Below are 20,295 nucleotides of genomic sequence, written 5' to 3' on the forward strand. Positions count from 1 at the left end.
ATGATTACTGAAATGTAGCTGAAACAAAAAAGTGCTGCACTTTGACAACGATTAAGATATTTTTCACAGAACAAAACAAATCTCACAAGTCATTCTTTATATGTAAAAAGGAAACCCCGCCCTTTACAAAACCAAACACTTCCCATCATCACATACATGTTCATTCACTCCAACAAAATGTTGTAAACATAGTGAGAGAAAAATTACAATTTCAGACATTAAGGCCGTTTCCTCTCACTCAACATATTGTACACTGTATACGTTTATTTTTATTTGGTTTAGTATTTTGTTTGAGATTATAAAGTTTTTTGTGTCTGTTTAATTTTTTTGATGTAGGTTTCATTTTGCTGAAGAAGAAAAAAAAAAAAGTTGACAAATGTTCAGAGAACATGGTCTACATTACGAGTGGCTTTACAGAAAGTGTCTCTATTGAACTCCTGATACAGGACCAAAAACAAACAACTGATAGTACAGTTCAACTTAAATTCACAGTATTATCTCGACTAAAATCAAAGTGGATTCAAGAAAACTAAAAAGTTAGAATTAAAAACAAAAAAGATGCAATCAACTTGCATTCTAGATAGGTTTGATTGAGGAATTTCAGACAGAGAGTAATACAGTGAGATGCTAAAAAAACAGAGGTACAAGAGACAGCAAAGCAAACATCTTATGTCCTCAAGTGTGTCCAGGTTAACTGTGATGTAAGTGCACATGTAGCATTAGCAAAGGCTGCTCCTTTGAGACAGTTCTCTCAACCGATATGTGAAAATGGTGACATCATAACTTGAAGCCAAGAGACAAGCAGTCTTTCTCCGCCGATGCAGCATATAAATGTTCTTGTCGTTCCCAGGTTCGATTCCTTAAAGGGAGCGCTTGTCTCATCTTCACAAGTGAGAAAATCCTGAGTCTGTATGTCTGAGCAGCAATTCTGATGTTAAGCTCCAGGCTTTTGATTTAATCGCATATATTAACTTTATATAGAATTTTTTTTTCCATGATCAAAGTTCATTTATGTACAGTGTACTAAAAAAATCCATAGCCTTAAAAATAAAGAAAAACGAAAAAGACAAAATAATGAAACTTTAAAATTCATCTCGTGGTAAAAATACAATATGTTTTAAATGTTAAGCACCATGTCAGGAACTGTAGCTGTAGATTTTGTTTTTCACATGCTTGCATGGGTGGTTTTCAGAGTCTTCAAATAAAGAGAGAGGGCATGAGACAATTAGAGCTGAGCTTATTTTGTTTAAAAAAAAAAAAAAAATGTCTTACCTTAGATGTGTTCAAGAAATCACCTTCCCTTTTAGTGAGGATGCGTGGCTTTCTGTGAAAACCAGAGATCAGTCAGAGTTGTGCAACTACAACAACCATAAAAAAATCATACAAAATGAATGTATATTGCAAAAAAAACAAACAAACTGAATTTCATAATTTGATACATTTTTATTACATTATACTCACTTCAACATCTGAAAGAGTCCTGTGACATACACCGTCCACATCTCCATTTCCATTTGAGAGTGTCTTTGTGCCTATGACAGTGGTAGAATGATCAAAATATTTGTGTTTGTCTTTATCCATTCCAGTATGCTCAAGTTCACTTCCACTGTAACAGCTCAGGCCACTAGCTGAAGAAAAAACATTACACAAAAAGCATTAATAATTTAATGCTTATTAAACAAATTTTTTTTCTCCCAGATGATATTTACATGTAAATGTGTAATACTGTGCCAAGATCAGAAGTGTGACTGTGGATGTATGTGAGCCTGGGGAGGGTTTTCGTTAAATCCAGATTGTAAATATGTAGCCAATTACTGGCAAACCAGTTCAACCAATTTAATGATGTATGTATCTGAAGATACCGTCAGCTTATTTTAACATTTCAGTGTTGACACTGCTATCTGAAAGAGTCTATTAAGCTTTGACCCATGCAATGTGAGAAGTCACAAAGATAAACCATATCATTTAAAAGGCCCTGTTTATATCTTCTATATGAAACACAAACACATTTTTTTTGACACATGATGGAAACAAAACAAAAGTATGCTATTGCCTGAAGCATGCTTTGCTGCTTCTTCGCTCTAAGCTGTTAAATATAAAGCACCTTTGTGTCCATTGAGCTGTTGGTGGTCCTCTGTATGGTCTCGGTGGACATTGCGAAAAGACTCTGAGCTGTGGTGCAGACTTCCTTTCTCTGCACCATTCCTAGCTCTAGAATCATGCTCTTCCCGCTTTGGAGTGACGTCTCTCCTAGTGTGAGGCCTCTCCTCATCCTCCCTCCTCTTCTTTTTCTTTTTCTTCTTTTTATGTCTCTTGAAGCTGCTATCCTCAATGCCCTCAGATGGGTCCTTCTCTGAGGGCCTGTAAGTGGAAAGTCACAATGAGCACGTTTCCATGCACATCAGTAACCTGACAACGCAAGTAGCTGCGTTTACATGACTACAGTATTTTGACTGAACCACTTCTACTTCTGCTGCACGAGATGAGAACACATTTTTATAATTTTCTGAGTCATGAAAGAGTCTGCTTTTGTGATATATTTCCTTCTTTCTTTACTGCAAGATGTTTGCACTGTCTAGATACGCTTAAATCTGCACTACCCAGGTGTTCTTGTCACAGATCACATACACACTTCAATAAACCGTCAGAAAGCAGGTTATTGCGTTTACTGTACATGCCGTGTAAAATCAGAGTTAAGAGGCAAAAAAACGACATGTCGACCGGTTTATGCTTACGTCATTTATGACCTTACTCCAATAAAATAAAACAGGTTACCACGTTTACATGACCACATCCGTTTTCTGCTTATTAAGCATAATCGGCTTAAGAACGTGCATGTAAACACGCTCAATGATAATTTGACTAGCCTAGTATTTTAATAGTCTTTTTTTCAATGGTTTTAAACCCAGTCAAATATTTAAATGGTCAATGACAAATACATTTTTCAAACAAAACTTTAAAAGTTTTTCAAATTAAAAAGCAGTGAAAGCAGCTGTTAAAATATTTTTCATAAGAAATTATAATACAAGACCACTTAAGATTTTCTTGAATAAATCTATAAATCCAGAGCAAAAGAAAACAGTAACAAAGTATTCTTGTAAAAAATGACTCACCTGTGCTTTTCTTTGTTTCTCTTTTTCTTTTTTTTGTTTTTTTTCTCTGTGCTCTTATGAGATTTTTGTTTTGTATGAGGATGTGGTGTGTTTTTGCTTTTGTTGTGTAGGGGGTGTGGTGTGAGAGAGTGTGGATGAGGGTCTTACTTTTGAACCATTCACTGTATGGGACATCCTTCCATAGCCACCGTCCACCCCACGATGGCTGTGACTGGAATATCCATCTCGGTTATTGTGTCCAGAAGGACGATAAGAGTCACTCACAAATCTCCTATCCCTACTCCGGTTGCGTTCCTCTCTGGGTCTTCTTTGGGAATGATGGTGCTCTCGACGGTGATGTGAGAATCTGTCCCAGTGATCTCTGTGATGCCGGTCTCTACTGGTGGAACGCTCTCTAAAAGAACGACTCTCGCGATAGCTATGACCATAGCGACTCCGGCTTCTTTCGTTGTATTCCCTATAGTGTCTATACCGGTCCCTGTCTTTCACAGCTGAAGAAAAGTGTGGGCGCTCTAAAACCCTATTCCGGTCCTCGCTCCGTCCATCTCCAGAGCCAAACTTATCTAAGTGTGATGGCTTTGACTCTTTGCTTTCTCCTTCACTGCACCTGAACTCTTCCTTTAACCTGTGTGGACTTGTGTGACCATCACCAACATGGAGGCTGAGATTGTTGTTGTTGTTGTTGCCCTGAAGACCTGACATGCCAGCCTCTGCATGGGTGTCATCGCCCTGAATTGGCTCATCTTTTGAAGCTGCCTGGGCATGAAGGTCAGTGTCCGTAGTTGAGACCAATGATGCTTCAGATGAAGATACAGACTGTACCTGTGAAGCAGACTGAGATGAAGAGTCTGAAGAAGGGTTCATCCTTTTTCTTGAAGGTGAGAAACATGGCTGGCCATCAGTACTTGGTGGTTTGGAGCTGCTGGATGGATAAATAAATGAATTAATGAAGAAAACCCAAAGACGGTTTAGTCTATCAGAAACTTGCTAATTCTACAAATGAATAACTAGGTATATACTGATATTAAAGTTAGGGTTGATACTGTTTAGCATTTTTTATTTTATGGCCAAAAAAACCATAAATGGCCCATAGGTTGTAACCTAAAGGTTTCTATAAAATAACCCCTGTGCATAATGTGACCTATAATGTCTCATTTGTCAACAAATCACCTGAAATTTACACTTTAAATTTCTAAAAGGCTAATAATACTTCACAATTTGAGTGACAGGCCCACAAAACAGAACACAAAGTCGCAAATCTCCTAACACTAAATTTCCTGCATGAGGTAAACAAAACAATTTTCTCATGTAACATAAGCAATAAACCATTAGTTATTCTGAGTTGCATTTAATGCATTTAAGAAAAACAAAAACACGTTGATACACAGATCAACCTGTAAACAGAAAAAAAAAGGAGAGAGAGTGCAGGACATCCATTGTGTAAACAACATAAAACTTGGTGAAGCAATAGCTACACATGCTAATGGTTTCTGAGCAGATCAATACTATCAGGAAGGCGATTAGCACATCCGCAAATTATGCAGAGGTCAGACAGATTCAACTGCAATATCAAAAAGAAGATACTATGTCTGCTTTTGAAGAAATTGATAGCAAAATTTTGGAAGAAATAGTACAGCACCTTAAATCGTCAACCTGCTATCTTGACACACTTCCCACATATTTTTTCAAAAGGGTGCTTAACTGTTTAGAAGCAGATCTCTTAGTGGTAAATGCCTCACTTATTTCTGGGATTTTTCCAAACTCCCTGAAAACTGCAGTTGTTAAGCTCTTTCTGAAAAAGAGCAATCTTGATAACATCATATTGAGCAACTAGAGACCAATATCAAATCTTCCTTTTATAGGCAAGATTATTGAAAAGGTAGTCTTTATTCAGCTGAACAACTAATTAAACTCAAATGGATATCTGGACGGTCCGTGTACTTGGCGGCCAACGGATTTTCCTTTTGAAATTAGAAAACCAAAATCGGTCATCGAGCGTTCACTTGTTTATTGCTTTAATATTGAAAGTAGAAAAAATAGAAAACAGCTCCTTTTTCATTTTTTTTTTCAAGACGAAAAACAAGAATTCAGCTTAATTTTTCGTTTGGGCGGGAATTAAATGCCCCTTTCTGCTGATTGGCCAGCTGAAGTTCAAACCTTGCTGTCATCACTTCTTCCACAGTTCTAATAGGCATAGTCCTCCGCTGCCGCAGGTGTATGGATTCTTGATGTGTTTACTGCAACTACATTTCATCTTTTTTTCATCAACCAACCAGATTAATGAATAGCTCAACACAGCTCTTACAGGGGCAGAGTTTGGACAGTGCTTTATTCTGTGTAGACCAGCGGTTCTCAATCTGCCAGACAGTCCGCGAAAATAGTTGCTAAGACTTCTAGTAGGTGCATCAAGTAGGCTATTTGCTGTGTATTGGTTCATGTTTGTGGCATGCGCCAGAAAGATGCTCAATGAGACAGATACACGCTAAAGCAGCACTTTTTGCTGTTCACTTTTTTTTCCAAAAGGCATGACAATTTGTTGTCATTTTGAACATACACAAATAAAAATATACTTTTTTACCATACAATCATGAATGACAGTATTATTTCCCCTGCTGAAGAAAAAATCCAAGTGAACATCAGTTAATAGGCCTATTCAATATTAATTAAATAAAGTTATGACTGCTGTACACTTCAATACAGCACACTCGCACCCTAAAGAGAGCAGCCCAGAAAATGGAGTGCAGCTGGAGGAAAACAAAACTAGAGGTATATCGTATTGCTTGGCGGGAAAGTTACCTATCCTGCAGAAAAGCATTAAAAACTGCTAAATCTGATTACTTTTCGTCTCTTTTAGAAGAAAACAAACATAACCCCAAGCATTTATTCAATACAGTGGCTAAATTAACAAAAAATAAAGCATCAACAAGTTTTGAAATTTCCCAACAGCACAGCAGTAATGACTTTATGACCTACTTTACTTCTAAGATCGATACTATTAGAGATAAAATTGTAACCATGCAGCCGTCAGCTATTGTATCGCATCAGACAGTGCACTATAGATCCCCTGAGGAACAGTTCCACTCATTCTCTACCACAGAAGAGGAAGAATTGTATGAACTTGTTAAATCACCTTAACCAACAACATGTATGTTAGACCCTATTCCATCTAAGCTCCTGAAAGATGTGCTTCCAGAAGTCATTAGTTCCTCATTGTCATTAGGATATGTCCCCAAAACCTTCAAACTGGCTGTTATTAAGCCTCTCATAAAAAAAAACACAACCTGACCCCAAAGAACTAGTTAATTACAGACCGATCTCGAATCTCCCTTTTCTGTCCAAGATACTAGAAAAGATAGTATCCTCACAGTTATATTCCTTCTTAGAAAAAAATGGTATCTGTGAGGATTTCCAGTCAGGATTTAGACTGTATCATAGTACTGAGACTGTTCTCCTTAGAGTTACAAATGACCTGCTCTTATCATCTGATCATGGTTGTATCTCTCTATTAGTGCTATTGGATCTTAGCACTGCGTTCGACACTATTGACCACAACATTCTTTTGCATAGACTAGAAAACTTTGTTGGTATTAATGGAAGTGCATTAGCATGGTTTAAATCATACCTATATGACCGCCATCAATTTGTAGCAGTGAATGAAGAGGTATCATATCAATCACAAGTACAGTATGGAGTACCTCAAGGCTCAGTACTAGGGCCGTTACTCTTCACGCTTTACATGTTACCCTTGGGAGATATCATCAGGAAACATGGTGTTAGCTTTCACTGTTATGCTGATGATACTCAGCTTTATATTTCTTTGTGGTCCGGCAAAACATACCAGTTTGAAAACTAAAGGAATTCATAGTCGATATAAAAAACTGGATGAAGAGTAATTTCTTACAACTACATTCTGAAAAAACAGAGGTGCTAATTATAGGACCTAAAAACTCTGCATGTAACCTAGAACCATGTCTAAGACTTGATGGCTGCTCTGTCAATTCTTCGTCATCAGTTAGGAACCTAAGTGTGCTATTTGATAGCAATCTTTCCTTAGAAAGCCACGTTTCTAGCATTTGTAAAACTGCATTTTTCCATCTCAAAAATATATCTAAATTATGACTTATGCTCTCAATGTCAAATGCAGAAATGTTAATCCATGCGTTTATGACCTCAAGGTTAGATTATTGTAATGCTTTATTGGGTGGTTGTTCTGCACGCTTAATAAACAAACTCCAGCTGGTCCAAAACGCAGCAGCTAGAGTTCTTACTAGAACCAGGAAGTATGACCATATTAGCCCGGTTCTGTCAACACTGCACTGGCTACCTATTAAACATCGTATAGATTTTAAACTCTTGTTTATTACTTATAAAGCCCTGAATGGTTTATCACCTCAGTATTTGAAAGAGCTCGTTACATTATAGTCCTCCATGTCCGCTGCGTTCTCAAAACTCTAGCAATTTGATAATACCTAGAATATCAAAGTAAACTGTGGGCGGCAGATCCTTTTCCGATTTAGCGCCTAAACTCTGGAATAACCTACCTAACATTGTTCGGGAGGCAGACACACTCTTGCAGTTTAAATCTAGATTAAAGACCTATCTCTTTAACCTGGTTTACACATTACACACTAATACGCTTCTAATATCCAAATCCATTAAAGGATTTTTAGGCCACCAGATCCAGTCTGTATCCAGATCAGATGGTCACTGCAGCCACCCGGATCTAGTACGTATCCAGCCCAGATGGTGGATCAGCACCTAGAAAGGACCTCTACAGCCCTGAAAGACAGCGGAGACCAGGACAACTAGATGAGTCCCAGATTCCCTGTAAGGACCTTGTCTCAGACGACCACTGGGACAAGACCACAGGAAACAGATGATTCTTCTGCACAATCTGACTTTGCTGCAGCCTGGAATTGAACTGCTGGTTTCGTCTAGCCAGAGGAGAACTGGCCCCCTGACTGAGCCTGGTTTCTCCCAAGGTTTTTTCTCCATTCCGTCACCGATGTTTTTTGGTTCCTTTCCGCTGTTGCCTCTGGCTTGCTTAGTTGGGGACACTTCATTTACAGCGATATCGTTGACTTGATTGCAAATGATTGCACAGATACTATTTAAACTGAACTGAGCTGAATAATGACATCACTGAATTCAATGATGAACTGCCTTTAACTGTCATTTTGCATTATTGACACACTGTTTTCCTAATTAATGTTGTTCAGTTGCTTTGACACAATCGGTTTTGTATAAAGCACTATAAAGGTGACTTGACTCTGCCCCGGTACGGGCAGTGTTGAGCTATTCATTATTCTGGTTGTTTGATGAGAAAAAGGTGAAATGTAGTTGCAATATACGCATTAAGAATCCGTACACCTGCAGCAGTGGAGGACTTTGCCTCACAGAACTGCAGAAGAACTGATGATGGCATGGTTAGCGCTTCGGCTGACCAATCAGCAGAAAGGGGTGTTTAATTCCCGCCCACTTGTAGAAGAATATTCAAGCTGTTTATTAATTTTTCTACCCCTGAACGAAAAACGAAAAAATTGTTTGTTTTTTTCGTTTCTTGAAAAAAAAAAAAATTAAAACAAAAAAGGAGCTGTTTTCTCATTTTTATACTTTCAATATTAAAACAAAAAATAAGTGAACACTCAATTCATGATTTTGGTTTTCTAATTTCAAAAGGAAAATCCGTTGGCCGCCAAGTACACAGACCCTGGACAACTTTCAATCTGGTTTCAGACTACAACACAGCACAGAGACAGCGCTCATTAAGATAATAAATAATATTCGCTTAAATTCTGATTCTGGCAAATTATCAGTGCTGGTCCTATTAGATCTCAGTGCTGCATTTGACACTGTCGATCATAACATACTACTAGAGAGACTGGAAAACTGGGTCTGGCTTTCTGGGACGGTAATCAAATGGTTCAGGTCATACTTAGAAGGGAGAGGCTATTATGTGAGTATAGGAGAGCATAAGTTTAAGTGGACGTCCATGACATGCAGAGTCCCACAAGGCTCAATACTTGCACCGCTCTTGTTTAGCATGTATATGCTCCCACTAAGTCAAATAATGAGAAAGAACCGAATTGCCTATCACAGCTATGCTGATGATACCCAGATTTATACAGCCCCACTGACTCCCTCTGCCAACGCATTGATGAAATTATCAGTTGGATGTGCCAGAACTTTCTTCAATTAAACAAGGAAAAAACTGAAGTCATTGCATTTGGAAACAAAGATGAAGTTTTCAAGGTGAATGCATACCTTGACTCTAGGGGTCTAACAACTAAATATCAAGGCAGAAATCTTGGTGTGATTCTGGAGACAGACCTTAGTTTCAGTAGTCATGTCAAGGCAGTAACTAAATCAGCATACTATCCTCTAAAAAACATTGCAAAAATCAGATGTTTTGTTTCCAGTCAAGACTTGGAGAAACTTGATCATGCCTTTATCACCAGCAGGGTGGACTATTGTAATGGTCTTCTCACCGGCCTTCCCAAAAAGACCATTAGACAGCTGCAGCCCATCCAAAACTCTGACCATAACCAGAAAATCTGAGCATATCACACCAGTCCTCAGGTCCTTACACTGGCTTCCAGTTATATTTAGGATTGATTTTAAAGTACTTTTACTCGTTTATATATCACTCAATTGCCTAGGATCCAAATACATTGCAGATATGTTGACTGAATATAAACCTAACAGACCACTCAGATCATTAGGATCGAGACAGTTAAAAATACCAAGGGTTCACACAAAACAAGGGGAGTCCGCTTTTAGTTATTATGCCGCCTGCAGTTGGAATCAGCTTCCAGAAGAGATCAGATGTGCTAAAACAATAGTCACATTTAAATGCAGACTCAAAACTCATCTGTTTAGCTGTGCATTTATTGAATGAGCACTGTGCAATGTCCGAACTGATTGCACTATATTTTGTGTATAATCATTTTCTATTCTTAACTGTTTTAAAATAATTTTAAACCACTTAAATTTTTTTTTTTTTATCTTTTTCAAAGTTTTTAAATTCTTTAAATTATTGTTCGTGATTATTTTTTCATTATTATTATTATTTTCTTTTCATGTAAAGCACTTTGAATTACCACTGTGTATGAAATGTGCTATATAAATAAACTTGCCTTGCCTAAATTGATCAAACATAGGCGATCAGCTCACTGTCTGCCGCTGGCCGATTGGTCGTTACTTTAAAAAACAAAAACTTATATTTAACAAACAAAAAATGCTCTAAACGTTTTTCTAAATAAACATCATAAAAAAATGTAACGAAATACAATCATTTTGCCATTACAGACAAATTTGCCTTTGACTTGTCCTCACTTAATTTAAAGTGCTCCCAAACACCTGAGGTCTTCGGCACTTTTTTCTTCTCTTCCAGATTAACTGAATCATGACATTCACTTGAATTCATATTCAAGCGCGAATGAGAACCATTTCGAGGGGGAAACCAGGTGTTAAAAAAAAAAAAAAAAAAGATTATTTGAATCTTAAAATCGAAAATCGAATGTCAACCCACCGAACAAATATTCAAATAATTAAATATTCTGGTCCAGCCCTAGAAAATTTTGTCATTAATCACTTCCCCCCATGATGTTCTAAAACCCGTAAAAGCTTTGTTCGTCTTTGGAACACAATTTAAGTTATTTTGGATGAAAACCGGGAGGCTCGTAACTGTCCCATTGATTGCCAAGTAAATTGCACTGTCAAGGTCCAGAAAAGTATGAAAGACATCGTCAGAATATCTGCCATCAGAGGTTCAATCTGAATTTTATGAAACGATGAAAATACTTTTTGTATGTGAAGTAAACAAAAATAACAACTTTATTCAACATTTTGTCTCCTCTGTTTCTCTCCGCATCACCGTAGCGCCATTTTGGAGAACATCCAAAAAAATCTGATTTGTATGACATCGCATTAAGGTTTTGTTTTTTTTAATAACATTGATGTGATGTTTTGTGTCGGCTAAAAACAAGGATCCGTGCAGAAGTCATTATTTTTGTTTTCTTCACGTACAAAAAGTATTCTCGTCGCTTCATAAAATTCATATCGACTAACTGATGGCAGATGGACTATTCTGACGATGTCTCTCATACTTTTCTGGACCTTGACAGTGCAATTTACTTGGCAGTCAATGGGACAGTCACAAGCCTCCCTGTTTTCATCCAAAATATCTTAAAATTGTGTTCCGAAGACGAACAAAGCTTTTACGGGTTTGGAACGACATGGTGGTGGTAAGTGATTAATGACAAAATTTTAATTTTCGGGTGGAGTATGCCTTTAAATTAGATATGCTGCCTTGGCAACCATCTGAAAAAAAAAAAAAACAGCTTAAGCTGAAGTACTAAAATTACTAAAACTGAAATAAAAACTAAACAAAAACAACAAAAAATTAAAATGAAAACTGATAAAAATAAAAGCTAATTCAAAGTATTAATAAATACTACAGTAGTAAATATTTCTAAAATAACACTGGCTACAAGTACATTAAGGCATCAAAGCAATGTACATTATGAAACATGGATATTCATTACGAGATCAAACACAACAGTTTAATAAAAAAAAAAAAAAAAAGAATGTGGTGTTGGAGCATCTCACCTTGACTCACTGTTTCCAGGCTTTAAGCTGAATTGCATGTCTGAACTATTAGATTGATTAGCAATCTGTGATGAAGAATGTGGTGCACCCACAACCTAAAAAAAAAGGAATAAAACACTCTTCTTTAACAAAAACTAACAAAAACATCAGGGGGAAATATGAGCCTTTATAAGTAATATACAGGCCAAAAATTTACATTTGAAATATGTACCTTATCAGCATGATTAAAACCATTGGCTTTGGGAAGGCCATTCTGGGATTTGTGGGCAGGTCCTGATCCATTTTCATGCACATGTAACTCTGGAAAGCCATTAGATCCATTTGTCTTCAGGGTAAGCTGAGGCAGTGAACTGGAATTGTGGGACTGGGTGTCATCCTTTACCCCATTCCCATTGGTTATCTTGGGAGCAAGATAAGGCTTAACTGATCCATTCTCCAAGGCTCCAGCCTCTTGGTCAGATTCCTCAGATGATTCCTGACCATAAGGAACCAAGAAAGAAGCTCGAGTGTGAGTTCCATTGACCTGTGAGAAGCCTGAGGTAGACACTGAGGTGCTGGAAGATGAGGGCTGATGGTGAGAGGCTGAAGATAAAGAGCAGTTAGGGCTTGACTTGGTCTGAGTAGGTCTCACAGATTTGTTCTGACCAATGATAAAAGTCAACTTCGGCCTCTTGGATGAGTCAGGAATGCCCATGGGCCGAACAAGTGAAGTAGAAGAGGATGCAGATGCAGAAGAGGACGTATGAGATAGGCCAGAGCCTAATTTGGTCGCACCACAAAAACTTCTGTTGGGTTTGGAGCCACCATGGTATTCCTTTGAAGAACTAATCCCGTTTATGTACGACGAGTTCTTCAAAGTACACAAAGAGTGAAAAGGTGAAGAGAAGCAGCAAACCTAGCTTATTTTTAAGGCTATAATTATAATTTGTTTGAATGTGTTATTGTCTTGCAGTACCTTTAGCATATGAGGTGGCAGCTGAGGGCCAATGAAGGATGTGGAGGTGTACTGAGGCCCATTCATCTTGACTGGAATGGATGGTCGAGGAGATGACTGGCCCGGAGGATGATTCATCTGGCTAAAATCACTTCCATTTTTCGCATCAGATGACCTAAATTAAAATAAGCATTTTACAGATGAGACTCACCCTTAGCGCCAAAAACACAAATTATTAGGGAATCACTGATAGGATTTTTTGGAGCTGATACCGATTTTAACAAACACTTATTGCCTGATACCGATATTTGTCACTTCCTCTCAAGAATTTTACATTGGAATCAAAATTCGATTCATGTAATATTTTGATCATGTTTTAAATCAGCAAAGCTCAAAAACACCTGCATTAAATTACACTAGCAGTTTTATTGCTGCATCATCAAATAATTTCTAATGAACATGGATTGGATCCATTTTACATTCAACAGGCCTACATAAATACAACAGAACAAAGATACATATTTTATAAACAGTGCTTTTTATGTAGGTTTAACAGTTTTCAGGTAAAGAAATAAAGTTAACAAATGTAAAATAACACTTCACTGTTTATTTTAAATACATATTAACCCTTCTTTATTGTAAAAGACTTTATTATATCTTCTAATTTGTTTTTGTATACATTTTCATATTTTTGTAAGTTTAAATATGTTTATTACACGGCTCTGTGGAATACTTGATTCTGATTGGTCAGTCACAACATTCTGAGGTACATTATCCCTGGATAACAACCTGTAAAAGCTAATAACACAGGCTCATCCGGGTAACAGCAGTCGGCGCTGTACTCTTGCTTGAACGATTTTTGTTCTTGGAGGAAGCTTTCTGTTTGTTTAGCTAATAAAATATTAAAACTCGATTCAAAATGGTCTACAATTGTTTAATTATGTCATCCTGGTATCGCGGACTCGCTCTCGTTTCATACAAACCCAGCTGCTGACATTTTGCTACGATTGTTTTGTATGCTGTAGTGGATTATAAGAGAACTAACAAACTGGTAAGGTTTTAAAACATTTTCGTCTTAATTCTTTTATTGCCTTAATTATTTTGTGGTGAAATGTTGTGTAATATGTGGTTTGACTGCACCGTTTCCCTTAAATGTCCGTTTAGTTTGAATTTGCCGCTTGCTCGCAACTGCTGTCTTCACGGAAGCTTTGCGTTCAAATATTTAAACTCAAATCAATATTTTGTGTCTAATTATTTACTTATGTGGCAAGTAGCCGTGTAATAAGTGGGACGCTTCGCGTCGGGATCCTGATCACCCTGTCGGGGTTTATTCTGCGAGAACAACTGGCTGGATGTACATTATCCATTACATGAGCTCTCCTTTACTAAGGCTGGACTCTTATTTTGACGGGTTTTCTTGTCTACAGAGCTATACCAGAATCAGAAACAGAATGGGTAATATGGGTAATGAAAGCACGCAGTTCTTTGGATTTAAAGTTTGTCAGTTTATTAATTACCCCCCGAAAAGGTATGAGATTTGTATATATTTGTTTACTGTTAGTTGTAATAAGTGTTTTGTGCAATTCGCTGTTATGTTGATGATGATGCAACTGAGAGAGAGTGTTCAGTGTGCACTTCTCATGCTGTGTTTTGTTTAGCTCATATGGTGATTTTTTTTTTTTTTGGTGTGGAGGGAGGGAGTTTAATTTGTAATTCTTATGTAAAGTTTTGGTCATCATTCAGATGAGGTCCGCTACACTTATGAAAGTTACAAAAGTTATTTAGTCGAAAATAGTGTGCAATCTTTTGTCTTTTGTTATTTGATTAGCATTAAAGTGCAGACAGCAGTGCTAGGATTATGCAACAGACATTATACAGCTCAGTGCCTTGACGCATTTAATTAATAAACCATCGGTTTGTTATATTGGCCTTTTTCCTTATATAGTCGATATGCTTATGGTTGTAAATTGAGGAAAAATCGGCTGATAAATATCGGCAGCCGATACATCAGTGCATCCCTACAAATTATCCAATTAAGTTATGGGAAGTGAATTAAGACATGATGTACCTGATGTACCTGATGTAGAACAGCAAATAAGCTTGCTGATTAAGCACTGTTCTTATGTCGCTGAGAGATACTGATGAGTCGTTCATCTGATACCACTGCCCATTGCTAGCCTGAAATAGAGGATCAAATTAATCATAAATATATTATGTTGTAAGTACATAATAAAGAGAACGCAGGTCTGTACTTGATGACTTACCTTAATGTAGCAGTAATAGTGTCCAGCATGGCAACTGAAGCCAGAATGAACCAGCACAGCATACAGAGCATAGATTTGTGGGTCCCCATGAGACTGAGACATGAATGGGCGCAAATCTAGATACTCGGTGTATCTCACATCCTGTGAAGGATTAAGAGTCATCATATTTAAGGCTGCCAATGCATTAACTGATGACATTTTAATGCTATTAAAAATCTATTTAATACATTTAAGTACATTGACCTAGCCCTATTACAGGTCCTGCAACAAGACAACATCTCAAAAATATGAATGACTGATCTGGTCACACCTAGAGGAGCACTGATCCGATATTCAGGATCGGTGTCGCTTCGATACTGGATCGGTGTTATTCTGATACTGTCATTTTCTGCCAGATCGGGGTATCGGTCAGACGAGAGCGATCCAAATCCGATAGAGTGCTTATACTATTCTGTGTTATTATTAAGCCCCACGAAAGCCACATAAACATTATAAAATCACAAAAAAGTTTTCGTTCACTATATTTTAAGTGTTCTGAAGCCATTTCACAGTTTAATGTGAGGTACAGGTGAATATTTAAGTCAAGCTCATGTAAACTCTTCTCTCCGCTGCGGCTGTCTGTCATCCTCCATTCAGCATTCAAACTGCGCATTCAGTTACGATAGTCAAGAAGATGAAACTCTCTCCAAGATGATTAAATGTTCCTAATGTTATACTGGATCTGTAAATAAAGATAAATGTTTTTGCATAAAAGGAATTTATCTTGCTAAAGTTTCGTGCTGTTTCTAAATCGTGTAAATTTCTACCGTATACCTGGTAAGATCACAGCACTGGAGTAGAGAGCACTATGAATGGTTCAGCACGAGCACAGTAACTGAAATTTAAAACTGTTAAAAGAAAAGGCTCAAACTAATGCACATATTTATTACACTACTCATCAATATCTCTTCACTTTGTGCTTTAAATATCTCTATGCGGACCGCTGCGTGCTGTGACTCCGTTTTGCTTCAAGTGTGTCATTCTGCAAACGCACATAAGCACTTTGTGCCGCTCTATTTGGAGACTTCCGTATTATAATACTTTTGTAAATTGAAAGATCATTAATAGCCTTTCTTGTTCATCTTATCTATCATATGTTACTGCCTCAGTACTTTGCTACACATTTTAAAAAAATGTCTTTTTAATTTATACAGTAGTCAACATTTGAAGTGGACCAAAAAAGTTAATCAAAGTTGTCCTAAGACAAGAACAGGTGTTGTTTTGGTTTTAGGACAACTTTGATGAAACGTTTTGATCCACTTGAAATGTTGCCTACTAGAGTATATATTCCCATTTAAATGTATTACTTGTTTTTCATGCATGTATTTTACAACAATACAAAGAGCAATGTGTAGGCCTACCAGATTTAGTCCTACACTTATTTACCTTTATTTGTTACCCACTATATAAAGTTTTTTTTTTTTTTTCATTAAAGGTTTAGGATTTTATAAAATTGTGCACTCATTTTTCTAGAGTAACTTTTGCTACTTGATTATCCATTCACCTAGTTTATATATATATATAGAAATTCTACACTGATTTATGGTATGGGATCATATCAGCAGATATTTAGAATTTTTGGTATTGGTTCTGAAAAAGTGGTATCAAGCCAGCCCTAGTCACACCAGTTTGTCCAGCATCTAAGCAAGCAGCTATAAAATTAACTTATCTTATGACCTTTATGCAGTTTACCTTTGTAATTTTTCCTCCATTGTAGTTGGTAAACCGCTTCAATGAGATGGTGAGAACATTAGAACTGCGATGAATGGTGAATCTCTTTGAGGCGGTAACCATTTTCTTACATCTGCCAAGACAAAAGAATATTACTATAAGCTTGAGTGAAAGTGAAAATATAAAAATAAAACAATTCCACATGGACACATGATTTGGTCTCTAAATGCACTATTCTATTTAGAAGAAACTAAAGTCATAAAACAGGTTACAACTGAAAGAAGGCCCTTGTCAAGAGTGGTCAATGCATGACTTCAAATTTATGGTAACTGTACACACAAAAATTTTATTTGGGTAATACAATGATGTGGTGTTAATATGCACGGAAAACTTACAAGGAGCATTTATAAGCATTGTCCCCATCAAGTTGCTCTGGCTTAACAAATTGTTCAAAAGCCTTACTGAGTGTCTGAGCCGTCTGCAAATAAACATTCAAAAAATGATCACGATTGTAGCCTCGTTAAAAATTACTTGCTTAAGCTGTAAGATAAATTTGTGTCAAGAAAACGTTCGGTCACCTTTATCTCCAGTGAAATATCCAGGAATGGGTCAAAAGTATCAGAAACTGCTTTGCAATTCAAACATTTGACTGTGAAAAAGAAATGTGCATTAATGTACCAACAGATGTATCTGAAGCACAGATTAAATATCCCATCATTGCACAAATTCTATAAAACATACATAAATTATAAATGTATTATAAAATTATAAAATAAATCAAACTTCAAGACACTAAATTTAAAGGTGTCTTTTTATAGACAATATTATTATGTTCAGTTCAGAAATAATAAAATTAACCTTAACCCAAATCAAAACAAACACAAATCTTATGACCTACCTCTGGATCTCAGATAACCCCCAAATATCTGATGCACAAAAGTGGTTGCCTGAGTTTGCCTGTCCAATCTGATAATTAATCAAAACAATGAAGTATTAGACTGGATATAAGTATGCAGTCATTACAGTTAATGCACTGATGAATGAAAAAATGCTTATTTCAAGCCTTATAATGCTAGTACACAGGCAAACAAAACTGCATTGTGGGAACTCACTTGTTTCCAGGCAGGCAGGACTTCTGCATAGCATCCACTGTGTACCTCAAGAACTCATGAGCATCTTCTTGACTTCCAAATCTGAAATGCTTTCCAATCCCTGAGGATTTGAACAAAAGATTAGTGGTCCATGTTATAAATAAATGTCATCCTGGTCCATTCTTTATCGCTTAACTCCAGCAAAAAAAAGCACTGTGGCTGTGTTGCTTGTTTTTATACAAACTTCAAGGTTTAACCTTAATAATTATCTTGTCAAAACCCTCAACTTTTATCTAGAACTAAAAGTGTTTTTAAAGTGTTTATGTAACACTTGAGTGTTATATTACTAGTATAGCGGGGTAAATTGTAATTTTGTCACATGGTTTTTAAGCAAATGTTACATCTTAAACTGAGCACTCACGTTTTAGCTCATTAAGCACACTGATAGGCTTAATGACATTTCCAGAGTTGGCGAACACTTGGATGATGTGATTTTGCATGGTACACATCATGCAAAACCCAGGCTCATGACCTGCATGTAAAGAGGATGAATATACATTGTTAGAACAAAGCCATGCCAAGAATTATGTGCAGTGTTGCAAAATTCTTGCACACTTACATGTTTTGGAATGCTCTCTGGTCAGCATGTAGTTGGCAAGAGGAGCCGTGTAGGTCAGACACTGCAGGGTAGAGTTCAGGAAACATGTGTTGCCCAGGTTATGGAGACCTGCTCCAACGCGGTGGCCCTGGTTCCATTTCAAGCAAAGCCGGTCTGGGGAAAACAGGACTTTCTGAGGCACAGCAATGCCATCTCCACTGGTCATGACCACTGTATGGTCCAAAAAAGAAAAACAGACATATATTACACAAACAATACAATATTTAAATTAAGATTAAACATGTACTTTAAAAGTAATGATACAACAACCTTTAAACATCAACAGTAAAGAAAAGCACTCGCCTTGCTCTCTGGGCCTTTCGACTTGAAGCGCTGTGTTATTACTACCGTTCACAGTCACTCCAATGGTCGGGGCCATCTTGGCCCCCGAAAGCTCAGTGGCAGAAGAGCCAACACTCCAGCTCGAGCTACTGCTCTCCATATCTCTGGAGGAGAAAGGTGTCAGGGAGCTGGAGTGCTTGCACCGCACTGACTCCAGGTCAGGTTTCTCTGGAGGTTTGTCAACTATGGTCATTATTCATTTTCTGTGGAAAAACAGATGTATGTTTGTCAATTCAATCCTTTCTGACAAAACAGACAGATTTTTTCATCTGCATGTGAAGTGGTTTTAAAGGCACAGGTTCAGGTAAAGCTAGTCTTAGTGTCAAATGCAACAAGTACATGAGAAGAAAGCAAAACTCTAGCACAATGGTTCTTAAACCTGTCCTGGAGTACCCCCTGCCCTGCACATTTTGTATGTCTCCCTCAATTATCACACCTGATTCAACTCATCAGCTCATTAGTGGCGACTGCAAGACCTGAAGTGGCTGTATCATATATAGGGAGACATACAAAACATGCACTGCTGGGGTACTTCATGAAGAGGTTTGAGAACCCCTGCTCTAGCTAGCACAAAGTTGCTTTGCTCGTCAGATGTGAAAATGTCTATAGTGTAAACTGCCTCTGACTTTCCTTTCCTCTAATAAATTATATAGTTTTAAACACAAACGGATATATTCATCATCATAATGTCACAACAAATTATTTAGCTTAACAGGTCAGAACACTAACATAATAAACATCAATCGTTGTTCAAGGGGGTCAATGTAAACAACACGGATATTTGCTAATTACAGATATTTTATAATTATACCATTTTATAGATTTTCGTTACTATGTTTACAGTAACGCCATTTGTTTAATAAAAATACTGCCTTTCGGAACATTAAATAAATAGCATTCCTTCTAGCCATTTAAGTTTCAAATTTTAATCTAAAAACCACATCCCTTCATAAAATGATACAGGAAGATAACTTCGGAACAAATAAATTATATAACCAGTTACGTTAAATGCCTTAAGAAGACATCGCGCCAAAGTGAAAGTACAACAAATATAAGTGAACGTTGAACTCCAAACACACTGGTCTACCCTAATGACGCAAAACAACATTTAAAATTGTACATATTTCTTTCCTTGTGAACGGCCAACCAAGATTTGATCGAATAAGCTAAATGTGTGTTGGTGTACTAGCCGGTGTGTGTTGATCTATTGAGCTGAGCGCCAGCATGGGCCCGTGGCCTCGGCTACTTCACGATAGCTATTACTTTACAGTGAACTGTCACACCAACACGTTCCACAATAAAACCTCAGCAAAATGTGGGTACCTTCGATTAGGACGCCAGACCTAACCCTTAAAGCACAGTTCAACAACTACAGAGGCGGTTCCGTGTGTGATTTTGCATGAGGAAATGATCCTGTAGTACACACTCTTTCCGCACGTCCGCCAACTGTTATCTAGCGTGCTCGGCTAAAGGCTTCGCGTGCGAGATAGGCCTCTGCCGCACGTTATTTATACACGAAACACTATGAATAAATGTATTTGTAGTGGTATTAAAAGAATGCGAAATACTTCTC

The 20,295-nt window shown here is 37.3% G+C and overlaps 1 protein-coding gene across 1 annotated transcript; it reads right to left on the minus strand.

The window, feature by feature from the left end:
• Positions 1-331: 331 nt before the first annotated feature.
• Positions 332-20,184, minus strand: usp42 (ubiquitin specific peptidase 42). Its single transcript, XM_042735283.1, is given in 20 exon segments — positions 332-1,195; positions 1,273-1,324; positions 1,462-1,628; positions 2,105-2,361; positions 3,114-3,248; positions 3,250-4,035; positions 11,724-11,818; positions 11,935-12,573; positions 12,679-12,832; positions 14,735-14,835; positions 14,922-15,062; positions 16,653-16,764; positions 17,027-17,109; positions 17,210-17,280; positions 17,530-17,597; positions 17,744-17,843; positions 18,144-18,254; positions 18,342-18,551; positions 18,684-18,925; positions 20,046-20,184. Coding segments are annotated over 18 exon segments (3,483 nt in total). The 5' UTR covers positions 18,916-18,925; positions 20,046-20,184; the 3' UTR covers positions 332-1,195; positions 1,273-1,303.
• Positions 20,185-20,295: the final 111 nt, after the last annotated feature.

Source organism: Cyprinus carpio, chromosome B12 (genome assembly GCF_018340385.1).
Source record: "Cyprinus carpio isolate SPL01 chromosome B12, ASM1834038v1, whole genome shotgun sequence".
Taxonomy (NCBI): domain Eukaryota; kingdom Metazoa; phylum Chordata; class Actinopteri; order Cypriniformes; family Cyprinidae; genus Cyprinus; species Cyprinus carpio.